The 25,510-nt window shown below is 36.7% G+C and overlaps 1 protein-coding gene across 1 annotated transcript; it reads right to left on the reverse strand.

Moving 5' to 3' along the window:
• Window positions 3,042-3,968, reverse strand: LOC105157096. Its single transcript, XM_011073398.1, has one exon. It carries the CDS (start codon window positions 3,966-3,968, stop codon window positions 3,042-3,044), a length of 927 nt encoding a protein of 308 aa, XP_011071700.1.

The following is a 25,510-nucleotide window of genomic DNA, read 5'->3' on the forward strand; positions in this document are numbered from 1 at the left end:
CTTCAAGCTGTCTCAATCCCTCAATATCCCAACAGATCGGACTACGGCATTTCCTTCCACACAAAGCTTCATATGGAGCCATACCAATAGTAGAATGAAAACTGTTGTTATAAGCAAATTCCATCAGTGGTAGATGATCATCTCAATTTCCTCTAAATTCAATTATGCAGGCTCTCATCATATCCTCTAATGTCTGAATCGTTCTTTCTGATTGTCCATCGGTCCGAGGATGAAATGCTGTACTGAAATGCAATTTTCTACCTAGAGCCATTTGCAAGCTTCCCCAGAAATGAGAAGTAAATCGAGGATCTCTAACAGAAACTATAGAGGTAGGAATGCCATGTAATCTCACGATTTTTGAAACATACAATTCGGCTAGCTTATCCAAAGAATTATTTTGACGGATTGGCAAGAAATGTGCATATTTAGTGAATCTGTCAACAATCACCCAAATAGTATCTTGTCTTCTGAACGTACGTGGTAACCCAATGCAAAATCCATAGTAATCTTTTCCCTCTTCCATTCAGGTATAGACAAAGGATGACGCTTACCAGCTGGTGCTTGGTGTTCTTCTTTTACTTGTTGACAAGTTAAACATTTCGCTACAAACTTTGCCACATTTTTCTTCATTGTTGGCCACCAGTAATAGGGTCTCAAATCCTAATACATCTTGGTACTACTAGGATGCATAGCATATGATGCGTAGTGTGCCTTGTGCATTATTTCCATTCTCAACTCTCTACGTTCGGCACGCATATACGTTTTCCATTAAACAATATACCATCTTCTTAGATTATAAACTGATTGCTCATTCCTTTTTGTACCTTAATCTTCATCCTTTATAAATATGGGTCTCTATCCCGTGCATCTTTAATTTTATCCTTGAGAGAGAGCTTCACTTGTATAGTAGCCAATACAATATCACCATCAATACCAATGTGTACATCCATAGCTCTGAGGATAGTCAAATACTCCATGTTATAGCAGATCATCCTTGCAAATTGGTCCACTGTCTTTCTACTCAAATCATCTGCTATAATATTTGCCTTTTCGGGATGATAATCAATAGTGCAGTCATAGTCATTCAAAAGCTCCATCCACCTTCTTTGCCTCTAATTTAACTCTTTCTATGTTGGGATATACTTCAGACTTTTCTGATCTATAAATATTTGAAATGTCTCCCCATACAGGTAATGCCTCCAGATCTTCAATGCATGTACTATGGCTGCTAGCTCTAGATCATGAGCGGATAGTTCATCTCATGTGGCCTTAAATGCCTTGAAGCATAAGCTATAACTCTCCCATGCTGCATCAAAACACACCCAAGTCCTCTTCGTGAAGCGTCAGTAAATACCACATATCCTCCATCCCCAGATGGCAAAGCAAGGATAAGTGTTGAGGTGAGTTTCTTCTTCAACTCCTCAAAACTCTGAGCACATTTTTCATTCCAGTTGAATGGTTCATTCTTCTTCAACAAGTTCATAAGAGGTTTTGTGATTATAGAAAAATCCTTTACAAATATTCTATGATACCCAGCTAATCCCAGAAAACTCTGAATTTCGGACACAATTTTAGGTGGCTCCCATTTTAAAATAGCCTTAACTTTAGCCGAACCAGGTTGTACTCCTTCTTTTGAAACAACATGCCCTAGTAAAGCAATTTCCTCCATCCAAAACTCATATTTGCTGAATTTACCGTACGACTGTTTCTCTCTCAAGATCTGTAAAATTGTCCGTAAATGTTGTTCATGTTCCTCGTGACTATTCGAGTATAACAAAATATCATCAATAAACACAAACATGAATTGATCGAGGAATGGTTGTAACGTCTTGTTAATCAGAGACATGAAAGCTGTGAGGGCTTTCGTCAACCCAAATGGCATAATGACAAATTCATAGTGGCCATACATGGTCCTGAAAGCTGTCTTTGGGATTGACTCATCTTCAATTCGCAGTTGCCAATATCCTGACCTCAAATCAATTTTAGAGAACACAGTGAAACCCTTTAGCTAATCAAGCAGATTGCCAATCCGTGGCAGAGGATACTTGTTCTTAATTGCAATTCGGTTCAGTTGTCTATAATCAACATATAATCTCATATTCCCATCCTTCTTCTTTACGAATAATACTGGTGCTGCCCATGGTGAAATACTAGGTCGGATAAACCCTTTATCTAGTAATTCTTCTAACTGCTTCTTTAATTCTTTTAACTCTGACGGAGCCATTCTATACGGTGCAATTGAAATAGATATTGCCCCGGGAATAGTGTCTATTTCAAAGTCTACTTCTCGATGAGGTGGTAGTCCAGGTAATTCATCAGGATAGACATTGGGAAATTCCCTCACCACTGGAACGTCTAATACACCCGGAGTAATTTTCATGGTATCCTGCACACTAGCTAGATACGCCTCACACCTTCCTTTAGTTAGATTAAAAGCGGTCACAACAGAAATTAAACAGTTAGGTATCACCTTTCTTTCCCCCACTATAACCATCTTCATCTGCCCATTGACTTCTACCATCATCTCTTTTGCTTGACATTCCACTAAGGCATGATTACTGGCTAACCAGTCCATCCCCAGAATGACATCAAACTCCCTAAGGTCAATTACAACCAGATCTGTATATAGAGTAACACCCTTCACTACTATTGGACAAGATCTCATCACCGTATTCACTAATACAAATCCACTAGCAGGCATAGACACATATAAGTCATGTCCAAACGGTTCTATTTTAGTATGTACACGAGATGCAAAATCATGTGATATAAATGAACAAGTAGATCTTGGATCAATCAACACATGTGCACTAAAATTGCAAATAGAGAAGGAACCAGTGATGACCTCGAGTGCCGTAGGAGCTTGTTCTTTTGTGATTGCATACACCCTGGCTTGTGGTTGAGGCTGACTACTTTGTCCTTAAGATGTCGTGGTAATATTCCCGCTACCTCGACCACCTGTACCTCGTCCCTTGCTCGTACCTGCTCCCTGTGAGTTTTCCCTCACACTTCTCAATCCTGAAGTTTGAGGTCCTCGAGTACTATCTCTCCACGTGGGACATCCTGAGAATATGTCCTGGTTGATGGAAACGATAACACACAATTGGTCGGGCTTCCCAACATTCACCAGCGTGTCTCCTACCGCGATTAGCACAAGAAGGAGTAGATATTCCATTGAACGATCTGTCTAGACCTTGTCTCCATCCAAATCCAACCGAAATAGGCCCGCCTCTACTCGAAAATACTGAAGGAGACCTGCTAGTGTGACCTACTCCTCGGCCTCTATACCAACCCCTTTGTGAATCAGAACCCCTAAAATAAACTAAACCACTTTGTCCCAATGTAGGTGTTAGGTTACCTGTCAATTTCTTCCGTTTAACTTCAGTAGAACTCCTTTCAACGGACGTCTCTTCTGCCCTCAGTGCCGCTTTCAGCAGCGCACCATAACTCGGAGGTTTAATTGCTACTTTCTCCCAAATCTCGAGTCTCAAGCCTCTTTCAAATCTGTCTCTCCTCAATTCATTGCTACTCACCTCTTTTGGAGCATATTTTGACAATCTTGCAAATTGCAACTCATACTCAGCAACAGATAACTCATTCTGCTTTAGCTCAAGGAATTCAACTTTCTTACGGTTCCTGTAGACCGATGGAGTATATTTGTCAGTAAATATTTTTATAAAGTTATTCCATGTCAAATTGACAGGTTGGTTCTTGCTCCCTGGAACTATTTCCCACCAATCTAAGGCATCTTTCTCCAGTAAAGACACTGCGTACCTCAACTTTTGTTCAGAAGTACACTCAATTCTGTCCAACACCCTTTCTATGTTTCTCAGCCATTCTTCTGCTTGTGCAGGATCAATTGTATCTGCAAATACCTTCGGCCCCTGTCTCCTTACTGTTTCATGATTTTTGTCAATAAGTACATAATGTGGTTGGGGTTGTGGGGCTGGAGCCATCATCTGCATCATTTCCAGAAACTATTGCATAAAAGGGTTTATTTGTGGTTGTGGGGCATTTCTATTTTGGGATTCTAACCCCTGATGTTTTGATGCAAAATCATGACCCTGCATAGACTCTAATGACTCAGTTGGGCTAATAACTTTTTCCCTTTACGCTTCCATCGTATATGAAATACACGCATATGAGTAGATTCCTAATATACACCTTACGTATAATATTACATTTCATCTACTATCCCTAGAAAATCTAATCCTTACTCTGGTACCACCTAATGTAGCATCCTCTAACACTACCAAGGCTATATCTTAGCTAAACATCACACTTAAGGTAATCCTGTGTTTATATATGTATATGCACATAATCATCTAATCAATATGAATATGTAATCCCAATGTCATAACAGGCATAATCAACCCACAACATTATATATACATATCAAACACCACAAGTAATTCATCACAAGTAATCCTCACGCTTACGTTCTCTCTATACAAACAAAATGTGATTTGTACTCTAACTGACAAAGAGGAGAAAATTGCATACCGGGCCGACCTGCCTGAGTATAGCGTATAGACCTAGTCTTCAACAGCCTGACACCTCAAGATCTATTCCTGAAAAAAATTTCAGCAAAGGAATAAGCCTACAACTCAGTAAGTAAATAACCAGTTCTATCTATATATGTATATTAAATATAGCCTCAAACAAGATAAGTAGGCAACATGTATAGTATATATCCATGTACACAATATTGTTAATCAAATTAAATCATTCACTCTCATATATTTTCAGATAAATCAATGTCAGCATGAACCATAAATATATATAATAGTAATACCACAAATAAATGGAACATATATAAATAATAGTAATTATTTACTTACCTCAACCTCACAACGCGTTTATCTATTCAATAGGTAATGGTTCAGTCCTTTCACTTTAACCCCGTATCCTATAATGAGTTATAACATATACAATTAATATATCGAGAGTATCATAATTTTTAAATAGAATATTAAATATTATTCGCATAAATTTCTAATAATTCTTTAATATTCCATTTCTATCGAAATATAAATCTTCGTTCTAGTTCTTTTTAGTAACTAGACACTCTAGGCCTTATAAAGACATTTATAATTTATCAAGTAACCCATAGGAATTCATTTAACTGAACCCCTTATATATTTATAACTATCGTTTTTAATAACATCCCTAAACTAGGTTATCGTTAAAACCCTCCTTTTTCCTCTTTAATAATATATTATATCTTAAATACAATTTTTGGAATATTTGTACGAATTTTCTAGCAATTCCTCGCTATTATATAATTTAATTAAACAATAATACATAGAATTGCGTATTTAGTTAATAATTTTGATTGAATTGTATAAATTAGCTATAGTAATATTCAGATCTAATAAATTTATTAATCTAATTAACCAACGATATCATTGTTATATCTGATTTGATATTTAATTCGACACTATTTTAAATAACCTAACTCGTAAAATGTTTCAATTAAATAGTACATCGCTCAATATAAATAAAAATTTAACAAATCGACTAATTAAATAATATAATAAATTAATACAAAATAAAATTACGATTTTCGTACCTCTGTTATTTTTCCTTTTCCGCCGAGAATTGCAATTCTCACAATTGCATTTGTGTGTGTGTGTTATGTGTTATGCACCAAGACAAAGGAAAAAAAGAGAATGAGAGAGTGAGGCGGTGGGGGCGGTGGCCCACCAACCTACTCTCCATTCTTTCTTTTTCTCATATATATGTATGTATATATATTATTTACTAATATATATATAACATTAATATTATTTTATTTACTAACATATATATATACATATAATATTATTTTTAGTTTATTTATTTAATTAGACTTTTCTGAAAATACCCATTACGTCCCTCCTAAATTTTCTTAATTAATATAAGTTGTCCCCAAATATTATAACGAACTCCAATTTAATTCGTTCAAGTTTTATTATATTCAATTTGTGACCTAAAATTTATTTACTAATCACTAAGTTTCATAAGGATTTACCAATTAATCCTACAATTATATATTATAATCTTTGGGCCGTCACATACACAGAACTACACACATATCATGTATAACTAACAACCTAGGCCATAAATTTTTGCTCTCTTTTCTCTCCAAAGATGTTCTCCTTTTTGTTCTAAATTGAATTGGATTCAATTTAGAACATAAAACATTCCAAAAGCACTAATCAATAGTGTTAGTTTTGAGTTGTTTTTCTTTTTGTTCTTTGTTCTATCTAGCAATAGAAAAAGAACTATATCTCTTCCTTAGTGTGGTTTGGACAAATTAGAGGGGTTCTAATTTGGATCCTAAAGTGAACGGGAGAATGTCAAGGGAACAATGCACGTTGTTGTTCAACTTTAGAAACAAAAAGCTAAAAATTTCAATTTTATTTCTATGATTTTGTTTCATCTTCTAGACACTTGTTTAGCATGTTTATATTTTGAATATTATGTTTTTCACAAACACCAAACCCCGAGAATTTCAGAAGGAATACCCCTTTGAACCATTTTAAGATAATTTGTTTATTTCAAGCTTCCGTTGCGTTCCTGAGCCATACCGATTCTTTCACCCACTGTAATGAGAGTGAAATATATTTTTTGGTGAGAATTTTTATTTTTACAAAAGTAAGCTCATAGAGAAGACAGTCCACGGAGGAGGAGGCCCACGGAGAAGGAGTCCCATGTTAGAATAGGTGACCTGAAACTCAATTATATTGGCGTGCTTGTAATCTATTCTGACAATAACTCGATTTTATATAATATTATTTAGTGAATAAAATGAGTATTCGCTATTGGCCTTTTATTTGTTGTGCTCATTACATTTATATTTGCATTTCTTTCAAATATCACAACTAAGGCCACAAACACCTTGAACAACTGTACAACAGTTGGACTGCGCACTGGATGGTGGTCATGAAACCAACTGTTTAAGGTTGGGTCTGAAATGTTCCAAGGCAAGGACCTCGAGAATGGGCATTGAGGTGTCCTATGGAGACTTGCATTAAGAGTCGCATTTATTTGACGAGTGTCGTGTTTCATCGGCGGCAGATGTGTGACGTCTATGCGGTCTTAATGGGTCGATTGACTAGGTATCGAATCGACTGAGTTGACTCCTGGGGATCGTCATATGAAAGCCTTGGAGGCTTGGTCGGTACGAGTTGAGTCCCCGACTCCGATAATATGGGAGTAATCCTCAGACTTGAGGAATCACGACAATCACATGCATGAGGATGATTGTATCTTAGATTTGTGCGAGAGGTGAATGTATCTTATATTTGTGCGAGAGGACGGTGAGTTCCAAAAAGAGGATCCGTCCCTAGTCAAAATGTGACAGAGGTATCTTCAATACACTTGGAGATGCGTTGATGCTCTATAAACCTGTGGCCAGAACTATTGGTTGAATAGGAAAAAGAGATTCCTAAGTTGAGTAATTTGGTGTAACGCGATCTCAAGTAATAATCATAGATGCCTAGTCTAGGATGAGAACCAATATCCAATTCCATGACCTAGACTAACGCCTGGAGATGGTAGATGGAAAGACTGTACCCGTATGGACTCTGGAGCCTAAAAGTTCATATTGATTTTTTGCCTAGTTTCTAATGCCATGTACCGTTACTAGACGGCCACACATGGTGATGGACTTTCTTGATCAAGGGTTGATCAAGAATTATCAATTAAATTGAATTTAATTAATAATAGGATTGGACACTAGCCCAAGTCTAACTGAAAGGTGAACCTAAAGAGTCACACATAAATAACCGAGAAGGGACAAGAAATTATTTGGGAATTAATTCTATAAGTAATTGAATTATATATATATGAGAGGGATCCATTGGATGGATAAGCCCAAAGATAAATTAATTGGATTAATTTATATTGCGCTTGCGCTTATTATTTTATAAGTTGGACTTATTATTAATAAGGCTTATTGGGTTCATATATTTAGTTTGACTCAATATATGATAGACTTAATTAAGTGGGCTTTAACTAAATTGAATTTATTTAATTGGGTCTTTTATTTTAATTAATTAAAATTGGTCCAAGCCTATTAATTAAGTTGTTGAAAATGAGTAGAAAAAAAAATTATTGACTAACAAATTTACTTTTGGAAAGTGCCATGTTAGTGATCCTTTATTTGGTATAGGATCTTATTACCTTATGGATGGTTAAATGAACCTAGACATATTTTAATGCATCTATGTAATTTCAGTGGGTCGCATAAGTTGGGCTCGTGATCATCCAACAAGGTATGCTAGGTTTCATTGCATTCGATTCATTTATTTAATGTTTTATATTTATGCATGCAATGTTGACATGTGATGAGGTTTCGGTCTAAATTCAGAATAACTTTCACTTGGTTGGACCAAGTCGAATATGAGGCCATAATGGACTTGGATCAAAATAGTTTTGATCTGTCGAACCCTTTCATCAAGAACAATGTGGTGAGGAAGCTATCGATGCTCAAGTGTGGACTCACGAGTTGTGGCCCACTTGGGATAGAGGACAACTACACCATTATTGGGAACAAAGGAGCTTGTTCACCATTTTCCTATCTCACAAGTCATGGGGGGCGACAAATGAAATGTGATTTGATTGATGGGTCGGGTGACCAATGGGTGATACCCATTGAAGTAATCTTGGATTGGTTATCAATGGGTGATCAATGAGCCATACCGAATTGATTAGTGCTTTTGGAATGTTTTATGTTCTAAATTGAATCCAATTCAATTTAGAACAAAAAGGAGAACATCTTTGGAGAGAAAAGAGAGCAAAAATTTATGGCCTAGGTTGTTAGTTATACATGATATGTGTGTAGTGAGAGTAATGGGTGATCAATGGGTGACCAAAATCCAATTGGATTGGTGGTTTTGAGAATCATTCAAGAAATCTTTATTGAAGTAATATTGTCCCGAAGAATGTGGAAGGAACTCGTTGCTGGCACACATATCTATTGTGCTTACCAAATTACGTCAAGTACTGCTTGGACGACACAACAGATGCTCACAGACCACTTTAACAACCGTGTAACAGTTCGACTATGATTGGATGACGGTCATGAAACCAACTATTCAGGGTTGGGTCTGACATGTTCCAAGTCGAGGACCTCGAGACTGGGCATAAAGAGTCCTACTGAAACTTGAATTAAGAGTCACATTCATTTGATTAGTATCGTGTTTCATCGGGAACAGACGTGGGACATCTAGCGATCTTAATAAGTCGATTGGCTAGGTGTCGAATCGACTGAACAAACTCGGGGAAATCGTCATATGGAAGCCTTGGAGGCTTGGTCGTTATGACTTGAGTCCCCAGCTCTGATAGTACGGGAGTATTTCTCAGACTTGAGGAATCACGGCAGTCATGCACATGCGATAACTACATTTTAGATTTGTGCGAGAGGTGATCGTGTGTCAAACAAGGTCATCATAAGCCTTATCTAATGTAGTCAGAATATGTAGTGAGGATGGTGAGTTACAAAACGAGGATTCGTCCCTTGTCAAAGCATGACAGAGGTATCTCCTATGCACTTGGAGATGCGTCTACACTCTATAAAGCTGTGGCAACAATTATTGGTCGAATAGAAAGAAGAGGCTCTTATGTTGAGCGATTTGACGTAACGCGATCTCAAGTATTAAGCATAGATGCCTAGTCCAGGATGGAAACCGACGCCCAATTCCATGTCCTACATTAAGGCCAGGAGATGGTAGAAGGAAGGACTGTACTCGTACGGACTCAGGAGCCTAAAAGTTCATATGAAATTTGCCTAGTCTCTAGTACTATAGACCATAGCTAGACGACCACCTATAGTGACGGGCTTTCTTGATCGAGTGTTGATCGAGAATTATAAATTAAAATGGACTTAAATAATAATAGTGTTGGATACTAGTCCAAGTCTAGCTAAAAGGTGAACCTAAAGAGTCACACATCAATTATCGAGAAGAGACGAGGAATTAATATGGAATTAATTTCTTACGTAATTGAATTACTTATAAATAAGAGGGATGCATTGGATGGATAAGCCCAAGGATAAATTAATTGGATTAACATATATTGAGTTTGCCCTTATTATTTATTAAGTTGGACTTATTGTTTAATAAAGGGTTATTGGGCTCATACATTGAATTGAATTAAATATACGATGGACTTAATTAAGTGGGCTTTAATTAAATTAGATTTAATTAATTGAATCTTGTATTTTAATTAATTAAAATCGGGTAAAGCTCATTAATTAAGTTGGTGGAAATTGATAGAAAGAAAATTATTGACTAAAGGATTTTATTACCCGAAGGTGTTAATCCTGTTCGGTGCAAGTGGATCTACAAACATAAGCTTTAAGATGACAGGAAGGTTACAGCCTTCAAGGATAGGTTTGTGGCAAAAGGATACACTAAACGACCTGGGGTCGATTTCGCGGAAACCTATTCGCCCGTAGTCATGAGCAAGTCCATACGGATTCTACTTGCCATAGCAACATGGTATGACTATGAAATATGGCAGATGGATGTGAAATTGACATTTCTCAACGGTTTCAGTAAGGAAGATATCTACATGGATCAGCCGGAGGGTTTCACTTTGGTTGGGGAAGAACAAAAGGTCTGTTGTTTCCGAAGGTCCATCTATGGCGCCAAACAAGCTTCCTGAAGTTGGAACACACATTTTGATGAAGTCATACGTGGTTATGATTTCATTAAGAATGAATTTGATCCTTGTGTATACACAAAAAGATTAGTGGGAGCTTAGTTGCATACCTTGTGCTTTATGTAAATGACATCTTACTAATTGGGAATGATGTTAAGATGTTGGGCGACATTAAAGCATGGTTGTCCACACAATTTTCCATAAAGGATATGGGTGACGTCTCTTACATCCTTGGCATCAAGATCTATAGAGATAGATCTAGAAGGATGTTACAGTTGACCTAATTCTCGTATATTGAGAAATTCTTGAAGAGATTGAAGATGGAGAACTCAAAATGAAAATTCCTTCTAATGAGGCATGGGATTAAGATGTTCAAGAAGCAGTCTCCCAAGACTGATAGGGAACTTAAAAGGATGTTGTACATCCCCTATTCATCAGGGATATGAAGCATCCAGTATGATGTCCAGTGCACCAAGCCCGATGTCGCGTATGCTTTGAGCGTGATGAGCAGATATCAGGCATGCGTGGGGAGGTGCACTAGAGTATAGTCAAGACGATACTTAAGTACCTAAACAGGACTAAAGATATGTTCTTAATTTACGATAGTGGAGAATTCATATTAGAAGGCTATAGCGACTGTAGCTTCCAATCGGATGATGATGATGCTAAGTCTCAATCTGAATTTGTATTCGAGTTTAATGGTGGTGTGGTTGCTTGGAAAAATTCCAAGCAGGATACCATAGGGGATTCCACCACGGAAGCTGAATACATAGCGGCTTCTGAAGTAACTAACTAAACGGTTTAGAAGAAAAACTAAATCCAAGAGTTAGGTATGGTACCTAGCATTGCTGAGCCTGTAGTTATCTTCTGCGATAACAACGGGGCAATAGTACAAGCAAAGGAACCGCGATCTCATCTTCATTCCAAACATATTATTAGACGCTACCATCCGCTTAGACAGATGGTGAGCAGAGGCAACGTTAAGATGGACCGAGTTAGCTCAACAGAAGACAGAGCATATCTACTTACTAAGCCGATGTTGCAAATTGCCCATGCTTGGCATCTGGAAAAGATGGGTTTCAAGTCTATGGGTGATTGGCTTTAGGTTAAGTGGGAAATGGTTAGAATAGGTTACCTGAAAGCCAATTCAATAGGCATGCTTGTAATCTATTTTGGTAATAACTCGATTTTATGTAATATTATTCAGTTAATAAAATCAGTATTCGCTATTGGCATTTTATTTATTGTGCTCATTACATTTATGTTTGCATGTCTTTCAGACATCACAACAAAGCCCACAGACCACCTTGACCAACCGTGCAACAGTTGGACTATGCATTGGATGGTGTTCATGAAACCAACTATTTAGGGTTAAGTCTTAAATGTTCTAAGTCTAGGACCTTGAGAATGGGCATTGAAATATCCTATTGGGAGTTGTATTAAAAGTCGCATTCATTTAATGAGTGCCGTGTTTCATCGGTGACAAACATGGGACGTCGATGCGATCTTGATGGGTCAATTCACTAGGTGTCGAATCGACTAAACTGAGTCGCGAGGATCATCATATGGAAGTCTTGCAGATTTTCTAACAAGAGATGGAGGTATCTGAAAAGCTAACTCCATCATTTTGAGGCTTATCAAACCTCAGAGAAAATCTCGAGGAGCTTAACAAGAAGTTTGGATAGCTAGAGGTGAAAGCCCAAGTAGATGACCGAGTTTAAAGAGCAGATATTGACATTGTTTTAAATCACGATAGTGAGTTCCATGTTGGTTTCACCACGCTATGGAATGATGTGATGGAACCAATTCGAAAGGCATTACCCTCGGTGATGACTCGCGTGTTGAAAGATCATGACTTTAAACATGTTGTTATACTACAGGGCTCTAGACCTGTAGTGGCGGATTCGAGTATCACTTGCATGAGGCCATCACCAGACTATGATGAAATGAAAACAATTGGATCACAAGAAGTGCAAAGTCCTGATTATTCAAGTCAACCTAGCACCTTTTGGGTTAAAGAGGGAGAGATTAACCTTAGGCCAAGGACATGCACCTCTAAAGTTAATACTAATGAGTTCATATCTTCTTCTTTTATTTGGTAGGTTTACCAGAAAATGCATTTCTCGCATAGGAGTGAGCCCAGGCAAGACCGTAACTGATACATCATAAAAATATCACAGAGTTTGGATGCTAGAAAGGTCTAAACTAGAAGTTTAAGAATGATATGATTTTGGATCTTTGGTTTCAGTTCGTACTATGTCACCAAGTTTTTCGAAAATCTTAAAGTTTCTGGAGTGGATCAATGGGGCAGTTATGACTCATGAAAAAATAATCCCCACTTAAAATGAGGCGTTATTTTGGAGTTAAAGTTCATATAATCAACTCCGGAAACAACAGAAAAAGGATCTCATCCAGCATTCCATTTTATCAAGCGGCAGAGACCAAACATAGTAGCTTTCAACAAAATCAAAGCTACCTTAGGAGATGCTCCATTGGTATCAGCCATAAGTGAGGATTATATTTCTACCGGAAGAAGTTGAGGTTATTGGTCTATCTCACAGAGATGGACAAAGTCAAGTATTCATTTATAATCTTCTCCAACAAGTTAAATGGATCGTTTCTATTAAACTCCATGACAGGAAAAAACATCATGTTTGTAGAGAGCCGGTTCGAGAAAAGGAGAATGCTTATATAGGAGAACAAGCTGCCTGCAACTGAGACCACGAGGATGAAGACAATGCAATATGCTTAATGGCATAACCATGTATGCCTTGCTGAGAAAAATTGGAAAAGCCTTTGTTTGGGATTAAAATTTCGGACACTCAAAAGAAATTCGAACCGAAACAGGATAAAGGTAAAAGAAAGATTTTTACAGGGCGAAGTAAAACCCGCAGAATGTAAAAATTCAAAAATAAGATTGTCAACAAAAGGCGATAAAGGCCAATAGTTAGAAAGTAGGAAAACCAGCTAGCAATCACATGACCGACAAGCCATCATGACCAACAGCTGGGAAGGACACGGAGATGACAAATGCAATGAGGTTATCCAAAAAAGATAAGGAGATGATGAACGCAATGACCGCTAAATAAAGAGGTAATGATACAGATGGGGTCATTGAAAATTATCTCCAACACTTCAAAGCATAATATATTGAATTTCCAAATCTTTGTAGTTTTAATTATTTAGTTTTATGAGGGTTTCACCAACATGTATTGTCCTATATATGAGAAGCTAAACAATTTGTCTCCTCCTACAACGAAAGAAATATCTGTCTAATAGTACAATTTTTTTTTGAATAAAGTAAAGAGTTCTGTTAAACCTGCTCACCTAAAATTTTATTAAGTCTCTATTCTGGAGTATCTTCAACGCCCTAAGGTAAGAACGAAATAGGGGCTGTGCTATTTTGCTGTTGAATGAGCCAAGTACCTGTGAACCATCTACCGCAATAGTGTGGTAGGAGGAAGTCTGTAAAATCGAGGACTTGGAATACTCGAGAGCAGCACAGTCAAACCAAGTTATGAATTTATGGAGGCTTAATTTTATTTTGGAAGCATGTTGGGCCTTTTTAAGAGCATTAGGATGGACTATTAGACTTTTTAAGGGCAAAATATTCATAAAATTGGCTCAAGGACCAAATTTAAATAAAATGAAAAGATATGGACTAAAACTAATATTGTCAAAGTTGAAGGACCAAAAGAAATATTGGACATAGATAGAGGACGAACCAATTCTTTTTCCTTATTCATAAACACTTACCATATCAAAATTACCTATATTATATAACACACAATGACTAGAAAAATCATGAAAATTAAAAGGATTTAATGTTGGGAAATTTTCTAGTATAGAGATAAATGTCACTTGATACACTAAAATAAGTTATGACAAGTGGAATCAATTAGATGAATCTGTAATGTAAAACAAACATTTTGAAGAGTAACATAAGTTAAAATAAGAATTAGGTAAATTGCTTATCATGTAAAATGACACTTTTTGTAGTAAGATAGACTAAAATGTAATTTGAGCATGTCAGGTGTAATGACTAAGTACGTCATATATATTTTATTAATTATCTCTAATATAATAGAAGAAAATATTAGTGTACAAGATTTGATCTTTTCAACAATGATGATGCCCCATTAAAATTGTCAGACAAAACCAATAAATAGGAAGGCAAAGCATACACAATTAGGCGCGTTAGCCTAGCAAGATGAGAACCCAACTAGCCCAATCAGTAGGAGGTCTAAACCTCATCAACAGGGCGGAGAAGCTCATGGTCCTTTGCTAGAAAAGAATAAGGGGGAAAAGAACACATCAAGTGTGTAGGAGAGGGGTGGCCGAATTTTGGATTGTCTAGGGTAGGAAAATAATTGTGTTGTGTAAACTTTTTCATTAGTTATTCCAAACAACTAATATACATATATACCTTGTATGGATGTACTAGATTGTGTCTAGGTTCATTCTACAATCCATAAGGTAATATATTCTTTATTCCAAATAAAGAGTGACTAACATAACACTTTTCAAAAGTGATAATTGCTAGTCAATTATTTCTTTTTCTAGAATTTTCCAACAAGTTTAATTAGGGTGCTTGGCTGATTTTATGGAGATATAATGCAAGGCCCAACTAATTTTAATTAAATTCAATTCTATTAAAGTCCACCTAATTAAACCCCATCATATATTTAATCCAATTAAATACATGAGCCAAATAAACTTTTATTAATTAATAAGTCCAACTTAATAAATAATTAAGGACAAGCTCAATATAAATTAATCCTCCCTCCCATTTGTATGTAATTCAATTACTTATGAAATTAATTCCCAATTAATTCCTCGTCCCTTCCAGTGATTTGTGTGTGACTCTTTAGGTTCAGCTTCGTCTATACATAGGCTAGTGTCAAACACTATTATTAATTAAATCTAATTTAAATAATAATTCATGATCAACCCTTGATCAAGAAAGCCCGTCACCATGGGTGACACTAGAGACTAGGCAAATATGCATGTGAACTTTTAGGCTCTCGAGTTCATATGGGTATGATACTTCCGTCTACCATCTCCCGACCTTAGTCTAGGGCATGGAATTAATTGTCGTTTCCCATACTGGACTACGTGTATATGTTTAATACTTGAGATCACGTTATGCCTAGTTTCTCGACATTACAACCTCTTTTTCCTATTTCATCATTGATTGTTGCTACAGTTTTGTAGAGCGTTAATGTATCTACAAGTGCATAGGAAATACTTCTGCCATACTGACAGGGGACGGACCCTCTTCTTGGAACTCACCATTCTCGCTCCATACTCCTGCTGCACTAGATAAATCCTTAATGGTCGTGTCTGTGACACATTCACCTCTCACATAGACCCAAGATACAGTCATCATATACATGTGACTACTGTGATTCCTCAAGTCTGAGAACTACTCCCATACTATCGGATTCGGGAACTCAAGTCATACCGATCAAGCCTCTAAAGCTTCCATATGACGATCCCTGCGAGTTAGTTCAGTCAGTTGACCACCTTGTCAACTAACCCGCAGAATTTGCATAGACGTCCAACGTCTATCGCCGATGGAATGCGACAATCATCTAATGAATGCAATACTTACTGCAAGTATCAGTAGGAGTCTCGATGCCCAATCTCAAGGTCATTGACTTGGAATATCTTAGACGAACCCTCAGAACTTGGTTTGATAGCCGCCATCCAATACGCAGTCCAACTACATGGGTTATGACGTGTCTGTAGCCATCTGTTGTGATGTCAAAGCAGTGCTTGACGTAATTGGGTAAGTACAATAGATACATGTGCCGAAGACGAGTACTTACTATATTAATCGGGACAACATTTCTTAAATAAAGATTGCTTGAATGGTTTTCAAAACTGCCAATACAACTAGCTTTTGGTCACCTATTCCAACAATCTCCCACTTGACGTTAAAGCTAATTACTCATATTTTCAGATTAATTCGATTATGAGCGATCTGCCATATCGTCTAGGTCTTATAGGTCTACTTTCGTTTTTGCCAATGTGCTGCGGTCCAACCGCACGTTACATCTTCCTATCATCGTTTCAAGTAGATAATGGTGTCTAGGATTTTTTCTTGGACATGTGATCAGATCTCGGGCTTTTTACCTTGTGCCATAGCATAGTTGTCATCCTCCAAGGTGACTACTGGCGTGGCTATGCTAGGTAGCATACCCAACAATCAGGCATTATTTTTTAGTACTAACCGTTTTCTAATATAACTTTTAAATTTGCCAAACATTCAATATTCCATGATAAGGTTCCTTATGGTATTCCATGGGAACCTTTTTAGTATATCATAAGTCTCGAATGTACGTTCCTTTTGAGATTAAATATTACTCATACGATGCTGGGAGCTACTATCGCTATAGCCTTCCAGAATCAATTCTCATATAATGTGCATCAAAAGCTCTTCTTTAGTCCTTATTCAGGTCTTAAAGATAGCCCTTCAATAAATGTTTGTTGCCTCGTTGGTGAACACTCAATATCCAATGTTATGCTTAATAAAATATAAGAAACATCGGGTTTAGTACACCGAACAACATTCCATGCTGCTTACAGCAAAGATGTATGGGATGTCAAACATCTAGACTCCTCATTAGTGTACCATGACTGAATCTTGGATAACTTATTCCCTAGATAGGAATCCAATTCCTGCAACGGAGAATTTTATGAACAATGTTTGGGTTTTAGACTTCTAAGACATCATTCTATCATTCCAAATGATCGAGATGTTCTTTTTTAATATATAAAATACTTGGAACACAATTGAGCTCCCACTAACCTTCTACCTTGTTCTTGACCAAGTAATGTACCTCATGAACTCGTCAAAAAACAAGTATGTAGGACATTCAAACCTAGTTTTAAATCCGTAGTGGATTTTATGGCTCCAAGCTATTTATCCGGATCAATGTCCTACATCATTTGTCCTTGTTCGATTTTAGAAACTCGTACCTTTCAGGTAATCAGAGTCCTTTCGATTATAAGTGATGTTTGCATTATTCTAAATCAGACACAGGGTCTAATTTTCCTCCCATTAGTCCTTTGACATATGTAGGACATTTCTCATACTTAAGACTTTTGTACGACATAGGTTTGCCAATCCACAACAAATATGGTGTCTGGATTACAACTTTAAGAAAACACCATATTTTTTCAACTAGACGGTTTTCGAAAGTCCACATCCAGACGGTCCAACTAATTCAGTGAAGCACCGATCGAAACACGTCGCATCAAAGTTCGATTCCTTCCTTACCAGAGATAGTCCAACATTGTCTCTTTCGGAGGAATTTCACTAAATGAAGGGAAGTTCACGATATTGAAAGGGCATCGCGAGGTGCGAGTAGATCGGCTCGAGAACGTGCAAGTGGAAGCGAAGATAACAAAATGCGTAAATTAAATGAAAATGCAATAAAATAATAACTCCAAGCGGTGTACCCTTAGAGTTCCCAGGCGTTCGATGTAGTTAATAATAATAAATGACAATAATAAAATTATATGGGCCTATTGGTTGAATAAAAATGAGAGGTTCAAAAATTGTAAATCAAAATTACCTCTTTGATATATTTCGCACCTCCTTCATTTGATTCGTTCACCCAAGGCTTCAACATAGAAACCGTATAAAGTTCCGTACACACCACAACGAAATTGGGATCCATCAACTCTCTTTGCTAGAAGAAAATTAGGGAGAAAAATACACACCAAGTGTGTATGCAAAAGTGGCGTTCGGCCGAGTTGTGGAGAGTGTGTAGGAAATTATTTTGTGTATTGTGTATTAGTTATTCCAAATAACTAATACATGTATATACCTTGAAGAGATGCATTAAAATATGTTTAGGTTTATTTAACCATTCATAAGATAATAAAATCCTTTATTCGAAATAAAGGATGACTAATATGGCATTTTCCGAACGTGATTTTGTTAGTCAATAATTTTCTTTTCTAAGAATTTCACCAACATAATTAATGGACTTGGCCTAATTTTAATTAATTAAAATACAAGGTCCAATTAATTAAATCAAATTTAATTAAAGCCCACTTAATTAAATCCATCATATATTTAATCCAATTAAATATATGAAGCCCAATAACCCTTTATTAAATAATAAGGGCAAGTCCAATTTAAATTAATCTAATTAATTTATATTTAGGCTTATCCATCTAATAGAATTCCTCTAATATATAAGCAATCCATTTACTTATCGAATTAGTTTTCAATTAATCTCTCGTCCCTTCTCGGTGATTTGTATGTGACTCTTTAGGTTCACCTTTCAACTTGACTTGGGCTACTGTCCAATACCATTATTAATTAAATCTAATTTAATTAATAATTCTAAATCAATCATTGATTAAGAAAGCCAGTCACCATGGGCGGCCGTCTAAAAGTTCACATGAAAATTCGCATAGACTCCCATTTCCATACGGGTACGGTCCTTCCGTTACAATCTTCCGACCTTAGTCTAGGTCATGGAATTGGGCGTCGGTTTCCATCCTAGACTAGGAATCTATGCGTAATACTTTATATCGCGTTACGCCAAATTTCTCGACATAGGAACCTCTTCTCCCTATTCGACCAATGACTGAGGGCTACTCCCATACTATCAGAGTCGGGGGCTGAAGTCCTCTTCTCCCTATTCGACCAATGACTGAGGGCTACTCCCATACTATCAGAGTCGGGGACTCAAGTTATACCGACCAAGCCTCTAAAGTTTCCATATGACGATCCTCGTGAGCCAGTTTAGTCGATTCGACACCTAGTCAATCGATCTATTAAAGGTATATATGTATATATATATATGTATATTAGTTATTTGGAATAATGAATGAATACATAACAAAGCAAGAAAATAATTTTCTCTCCATTATTCACTCCACTTGGCCGAACCCCCTTTTGAGCACAATTGGTTTGTTTTTCTCCATAATTCTTATCTAGAGAATTGATTGAGGAATCCCAAGTTCCAGTGTGGTGTGGACACGGCTTAAGAAGGTTTCTACGTTGAAGCATTGGGTGAACGAATCAAACAGACGTGAGAAATAAATCAAAGAGGTAATTTTGATTTACAATTTTTTGTACCTCTCGTTTTCTTTCAACCATTAACCCTGTTTACTTTTATGGTCTTTTTTTCTATTAACTACATCGAACGCCCCAGAACTCCAATGGTACACACCTTGGAGGTTTTATTGTGATTTTTTTTCTATTTACGTAATTTAGTTTAACCACTTCTGCTTGCGCGTTCCCGGGCCGATTCAGTCGCACCTCGTGGTGCCTTTCAATTTGTCCAACAATTGACTAATGACTTGATCATGCTGGGTTACATAATCGTATAATATTTCGACATGAATACCATTACCTAGGTTCATTTAGTCTATTGCTTTCCAGTAATGGTCCAGCCATTCCTTAGCTTTAAGTATACTTGTCTTAGGGTTCTACACTTTTTTATTTCTATACCATTTGCAGAAATGAGTTTCGAGAGAAAGTGTCCAACAATTGGGAATGAAAACAGTAATCATGTTTGCTAATGCCATAGTTAGGTGAAGAAGAGTTCATGACACTCCCTCTTCCAATTCTCTTTGGCAATCTTATGCAAAACATCATAAGTAAATTTTGACTGTCGAACCGTTTTTCCATTTCCCCTTCACCCTCGTCCATCAAGGCGACAAGAGCGCTCAAAGCACTTGCAGCGGTTGATATTGCTTCATCTTTCATTCTCATTCGGCATCTGGCTCCCTTGCCTTACATTTTTTAGGTTGAAACCTCTATATCCAATACCGACGATGCAGAATCTTCAATCATTACCCCATATTGGTCCACTCATTTTATCAACTCATTTGATGGTCTTGTCAAGCCCATTCAGAGTTTATGACAACTAGGTTGAAGGAGGGATGAAGGGACCTGAAAGATCACGTCAATGTACATCTCTTCCTGAGATCAACATTGAAGTTACCGAGCTCTTCCACAAGGGATAGCATCTCAACCCCATTTTATGTACATACGAACCTCAATCATCTTGGCATCAAAATTATTTTCGTCGCGGCGTATCCAATATGCCGGTTCGACGCCACATGACATCATCATTTTCACCAGATGTGAAAAACACTCTCTAACCAAACTAATGCAATTCCTTGAGCTATATAAGGACCAATCCCACCAAAAAATCAATCACTCCAAGAGCTTCTTTATCCCTGGTAAGAAGGCCAATAACATTGCCCACATAATCAAATCCATTACAGGCTTCAACCTCAAATGTCTTCCTATCACCTATCTTTGAGCTCCATTGCATAAAGGACATGAAGAAATTCTATTTGAACCCCTTGTTGAAAAAATCAGAAATAGGATCAGTGGATGGGAGCATAAACATCTTTCACAAGGGGACATGCTTCAACTTAATAAACATCTCAATTGTTAAGTAGATTAAGCCAGATAGGGGATGGTTCAAATTGAACATGGATCGGGTCTCAAAAGAAAATCGAAGCATTTTAGGGGGAGGTGGTTTCATCAGAAATCATCTAGGTCAGACCATCCTTGCATTTTAGGAACATCTTGGCCTCTTCTCCAACATAACAACAGAGCTGAAAGCTATATATAGAGGTGTTAAATTGTGCATTGCTAGCAACATTAGGAAAATTTAGTTGGAAACAGATGCCAACATCGCCCTCAAACTCATTTGCTCTCCCCCCCCCCCAAGGGCCATGGCACCTTCAAAATCCCCTACAACAAATTAGAGATCTTCTATCCCAAACTGAATTCAAGATATCACACATCTTTAGAGAGGGTAACCAAGTGGCCGATTATTTTGCTAACTAAGCATGTTACAATCAACATCCCACCATTCTATCCCTTAATAATATCACAGGTATTCCTAAAGGTTTTGTTAGACTTGGCGCTTGCTCCTTCCTTAGTATTAGAATCAGAAGTACTAGTACGTCTAATTTCAGTTAAAATATTTTTCACGAAATTAGGGGTACTTCGTTACTGATTGGTTCTTTGCTGATACTTATTGTCTGATCTAAGTTTTTTCTATGTTGTTTATATGATTGTACCTATATGGATCTCTTGGAGGTTACTCGGCTATATGGTTAACGTTATGGCCAATGTTTGTTTGGATACCTTCTAGTTTTGTCACTTCTGTTGTTCTTGTTTATCTGGTTGCTTGTTGTTATATCTTTTGCAAGTCTTATGAACCCTTTCACATGTTCAAAGGCTGCCAGCCATACAAACATGATCTCCATGCTAATACTAATTTTCATTTATTTATCCTTTTGGAACATTACATACATTCTGACTTAGCTTTTTTATACAAATTTATTTGCAGGTGTTGTGCGATCCACGAAGTGGTGGGGTAATAAAAACCTTTTTGACTCGCCATAATTTTTCTAGTACACCTGTTCGTGTCTTTTATTGTATGGGAGTAGTACCCCTTGTTTATGGCTTTGTTAGAAATTCTAGGGAGGTAGCTCTCCCCGCTATAACTATTTTGTGCATTTTAATATAGAAGGACTAGGGACTCCGAAAAACTCCCCCAATCACGATTCCGCAGTCAATCCACCGTCCAGCTACGATGCCAAATTTTTTATTTTTTATTTTTGGATTTCCACACATTAAACTGAAATAAAAATAAGTATTTTATCAGAAAATCCAATTTTCATAAAAAACTTAAATCATCAAAAATTGCAAAAATTAAACAAATTAATTTTCTCATTTAATTATCCAAGAATAAGCCAAAAATATATCATGCTTGAAAAGAAATAAACAACATATTGTCATGCTTATTCACACAAAATCATAGTCCCTACATCTAACCGAGCTCTGATACCACTTGAAAGGGCATCGCGAGGTGCAAGTGGATCCGGCCGGGAACGCGCAAACGAAAGCGGAGATAACAAATGCATAAATAAAAACAGAAATGCAATAAAATAATAATTCAAGGGGCGTACCCTTGGAGTTCCCAAGCGCTCGTTGTAATTAATAATAATAAAATTAATGGGGCTATTGGTTGAATGAAAATGAGATGTTCAAAAATTGTAAATCAAAATTACCTCTTTCATTTTTTTTGTACCTCGTTTGTTGGATTGGTTCACCCAATGCTTCAATTAGAAACCCTCTAAAGTTGCGTCCACACCACACCAGAATCGAGACCCCTCAATTCTCTTTCCTATAAGAAAATGAGGGAGAAAAATACACACCAAGTGTATATGCAAGAGAGGTGTTCGGCCGAATGTGGAGGAAATTATTAGTTGGTTTCATGATCGCCATCTAATGTGCAGTCCAACCGTTGAATGGTTGTTAAAGTGGTCTTTGGGCGTCTGCTGTAATGTCCAAGCAGTGCTTGACGTATTTTGGTAAGCATAACATATACATGTGCTGACGACGAATTCTTACCACATTCATCAGGACAATATTGCTTAAATAAAGATAGTTTGAGTGGTTCTCAAAACCGCCAATCCAATTGACTTTTGGTCACTTGAAGGATTACGTCAGTGTACATCTCTTTTTAAGATCAACATTGGGGTCTTAGAGCTTCTCCATAAGAGATTGCATCTTAGTTCAATGTTTGTGTATAGACGACCTTCAGTCATCTAGGCTTAAAAAGATGCTTCCGGTGTGACATATCCAATATGCCGTAGAAGTAGGTATGGTGTTGCAGACCTTTCGATTGTCCTTATGCCTTAATTCCAAACGTCAAACATTCCTTAATCAAGGGCTCCTTCTGCAAATCCGATGGAAGTGCTTTTTCCATGACGTAAGCCTAGATTTGAAAATCGAGGACAAACCTCTGATTCTCATAGTCAACTTTAATTGATTGTGTTCCATTAAATAAATCCCAAAACAAAGAAAAATTGGAAAAAAGTATCTTAGACAAGCACTCTAAATGCAAAGTAGAATAGTAAGTAGATTATAGCAATATTGAGTTTGAGTTAAGACTTGATCTTTCAGTCATTAACTTCTTACACTATTTCTACAAAATCCCACCACTCTCAAGTGGGGTTTCCGAAAATCTTTTCTAGTGAGCTTAGGATCCACAATAACAATTTACCATGCCTTGCTTTTAAGATTCACAGAGAAAAAATATTGTGGGAGGAAACCGATGCCATTCCATTCCATGAGATTCCCAAAATATTTTATCTCACCTCTTCATATGATCCCAAGGACTCCAAGTGAATCATGCTACTCGGTGTTAAGCCTGACCCATCAATCAAATCATACCTCAATTATCGCCCCCCACGAATCATGAGACAGGGAAATAACGAGCGTATTCCTTTGTTCATAACAATAGTGCAACTTGCCTTCTATTCCGAATGTGCGGTAGCTTCCTCATGATATTTTATGGATGGAAGGCCTGAACATATCGAAATGCCATTTCAATTCAAGTCCATTTATGGGCTTCATATTTAATTATTATTGGGCTCAACCCATGAATCAAATCACACCTCAACTGTTGTTCCCCACGACTCGTGAGACAGGAAAACAGTGAGGATGTTCCTTTGTTCCCAATAATGCTACAGCTTGCCTCTAGTCCAAATGTTCTCCGACTCATGAGACCACACTTGGGTAGTGGCAGCTTCCTCACCACATTATTGTGGATGGAAACCTTGGACAGATCAAAACATTCATGCCAACATTCACCTAGTCTTTAGTGCCACGAACCGTTGCTAGACGGCCACCCATGGTTATAGGAATTTTCGATTAATGGTTAATTAAAAATAAATTAATTAAATTGGATTTAACTAATCATTGTGTTGGACACAAGCCCAAGTCTAGTTGAGGGTGAATCTAAATAGTCACACACAAATAGGGTGAATCTAAATTCATAGAATTAATTTGGAATTAGTTCAAGAAGAAATAAATTAATTTAATTGGAGTAAATTAATTCAAGGAGAATATACAAAAATGATTGGATCAGTTATTTAGTAATCTATTTGATGGATGGCTCAAGAATTAATTAATTGGATTAATTAATTTTTTGGGACTAACACCTTTAAATTAATTAGGTTAATTTATTAGATTTGATTTAATTAATTGATTGGATCAATTAATTAGTATTTGGGCTTAAATTTATTTAATTGGATTAAAGGAATCATTGGACTTGATTGGGCTAAAATTAATTTAATTAATTATTGTCTAATGGACTTTGGTTGGGCTTGATTGAATTTGATTAAATCGAGCATGGTGCATATTTGAAGTACAAGCCCATTTGAGGGTGGTTGGAGCAAGTTAAGGAGGACTTGAAACTCCTCACCATGATGAACATGATGGAGGAGTTATTTTATCATGGTTGGAGGTTATATGAATATGGTTCTATAGGTTGCCTTGTAGGCAAACTTAGTAATTATTAAATTTTGAATTCAATTGTATCTGTGATACAAAACTACACATATATTCAATATAACCACCACAAAAGCCACGAATTTGCTCTCCATTTTCTCTAAAAAATATTCTCCTTTTTGTTCTATATTGAATTGGATTCAAATTAGAACAGAAAATAATCCAAAAATACTAAACAATAGTATTGTGTTTGGAGTTGTTCTTCTTCTTGTTTTTTGTTCTATCTAGCAATAGAACAAGAACTTTACCCTTTTTATTTTGTTGCGTGGACAACTTAGAGGAATGTTAGTTTGCATTTTCAAGTGAACAGAACAAAAGAACATAAAGGCAACAACCCACGTTGCAGTTTTTCTAAAGAAACAAAAGGTAAGGTTTCATATTATATTTCTATACTTTTTGTTTCATCCTCTAACCACATGTCTAACAAGTTTATATGGTTATTATTATGCTTTTGAAAAATACCGAACGCTCGGGAATTTTAATAGAAACACCCATTTGAACCGGTTT

The sequence above is a fragment of the Sesamum indicum genome, linkage group LG1 (genome assembly GCF_000512975.1).
Source record: "Sesamum indicum cultivar Zhongzhi No. 13 linkage group LG1, S_indicum_v1.0, whole genome shotgun sequence".
NCBI classification, from domain to species: domain Eukaryota; kingdom Viridiplantae; phylum Streptophyta; class Magnoliopsida; order Lamiales; family Pedaliaceae; genus Sesamum; species Sesamum indicum.

Excerpts from the sequence above, each read along its gene's own strand:
- LOC105157096 (XM_011073398.1), bottom strand. The coding sequence starts at position 3,968 with ATGATGCAGATGATGGCTCCAGCCCCACAACCCCAACCACATTATGTA.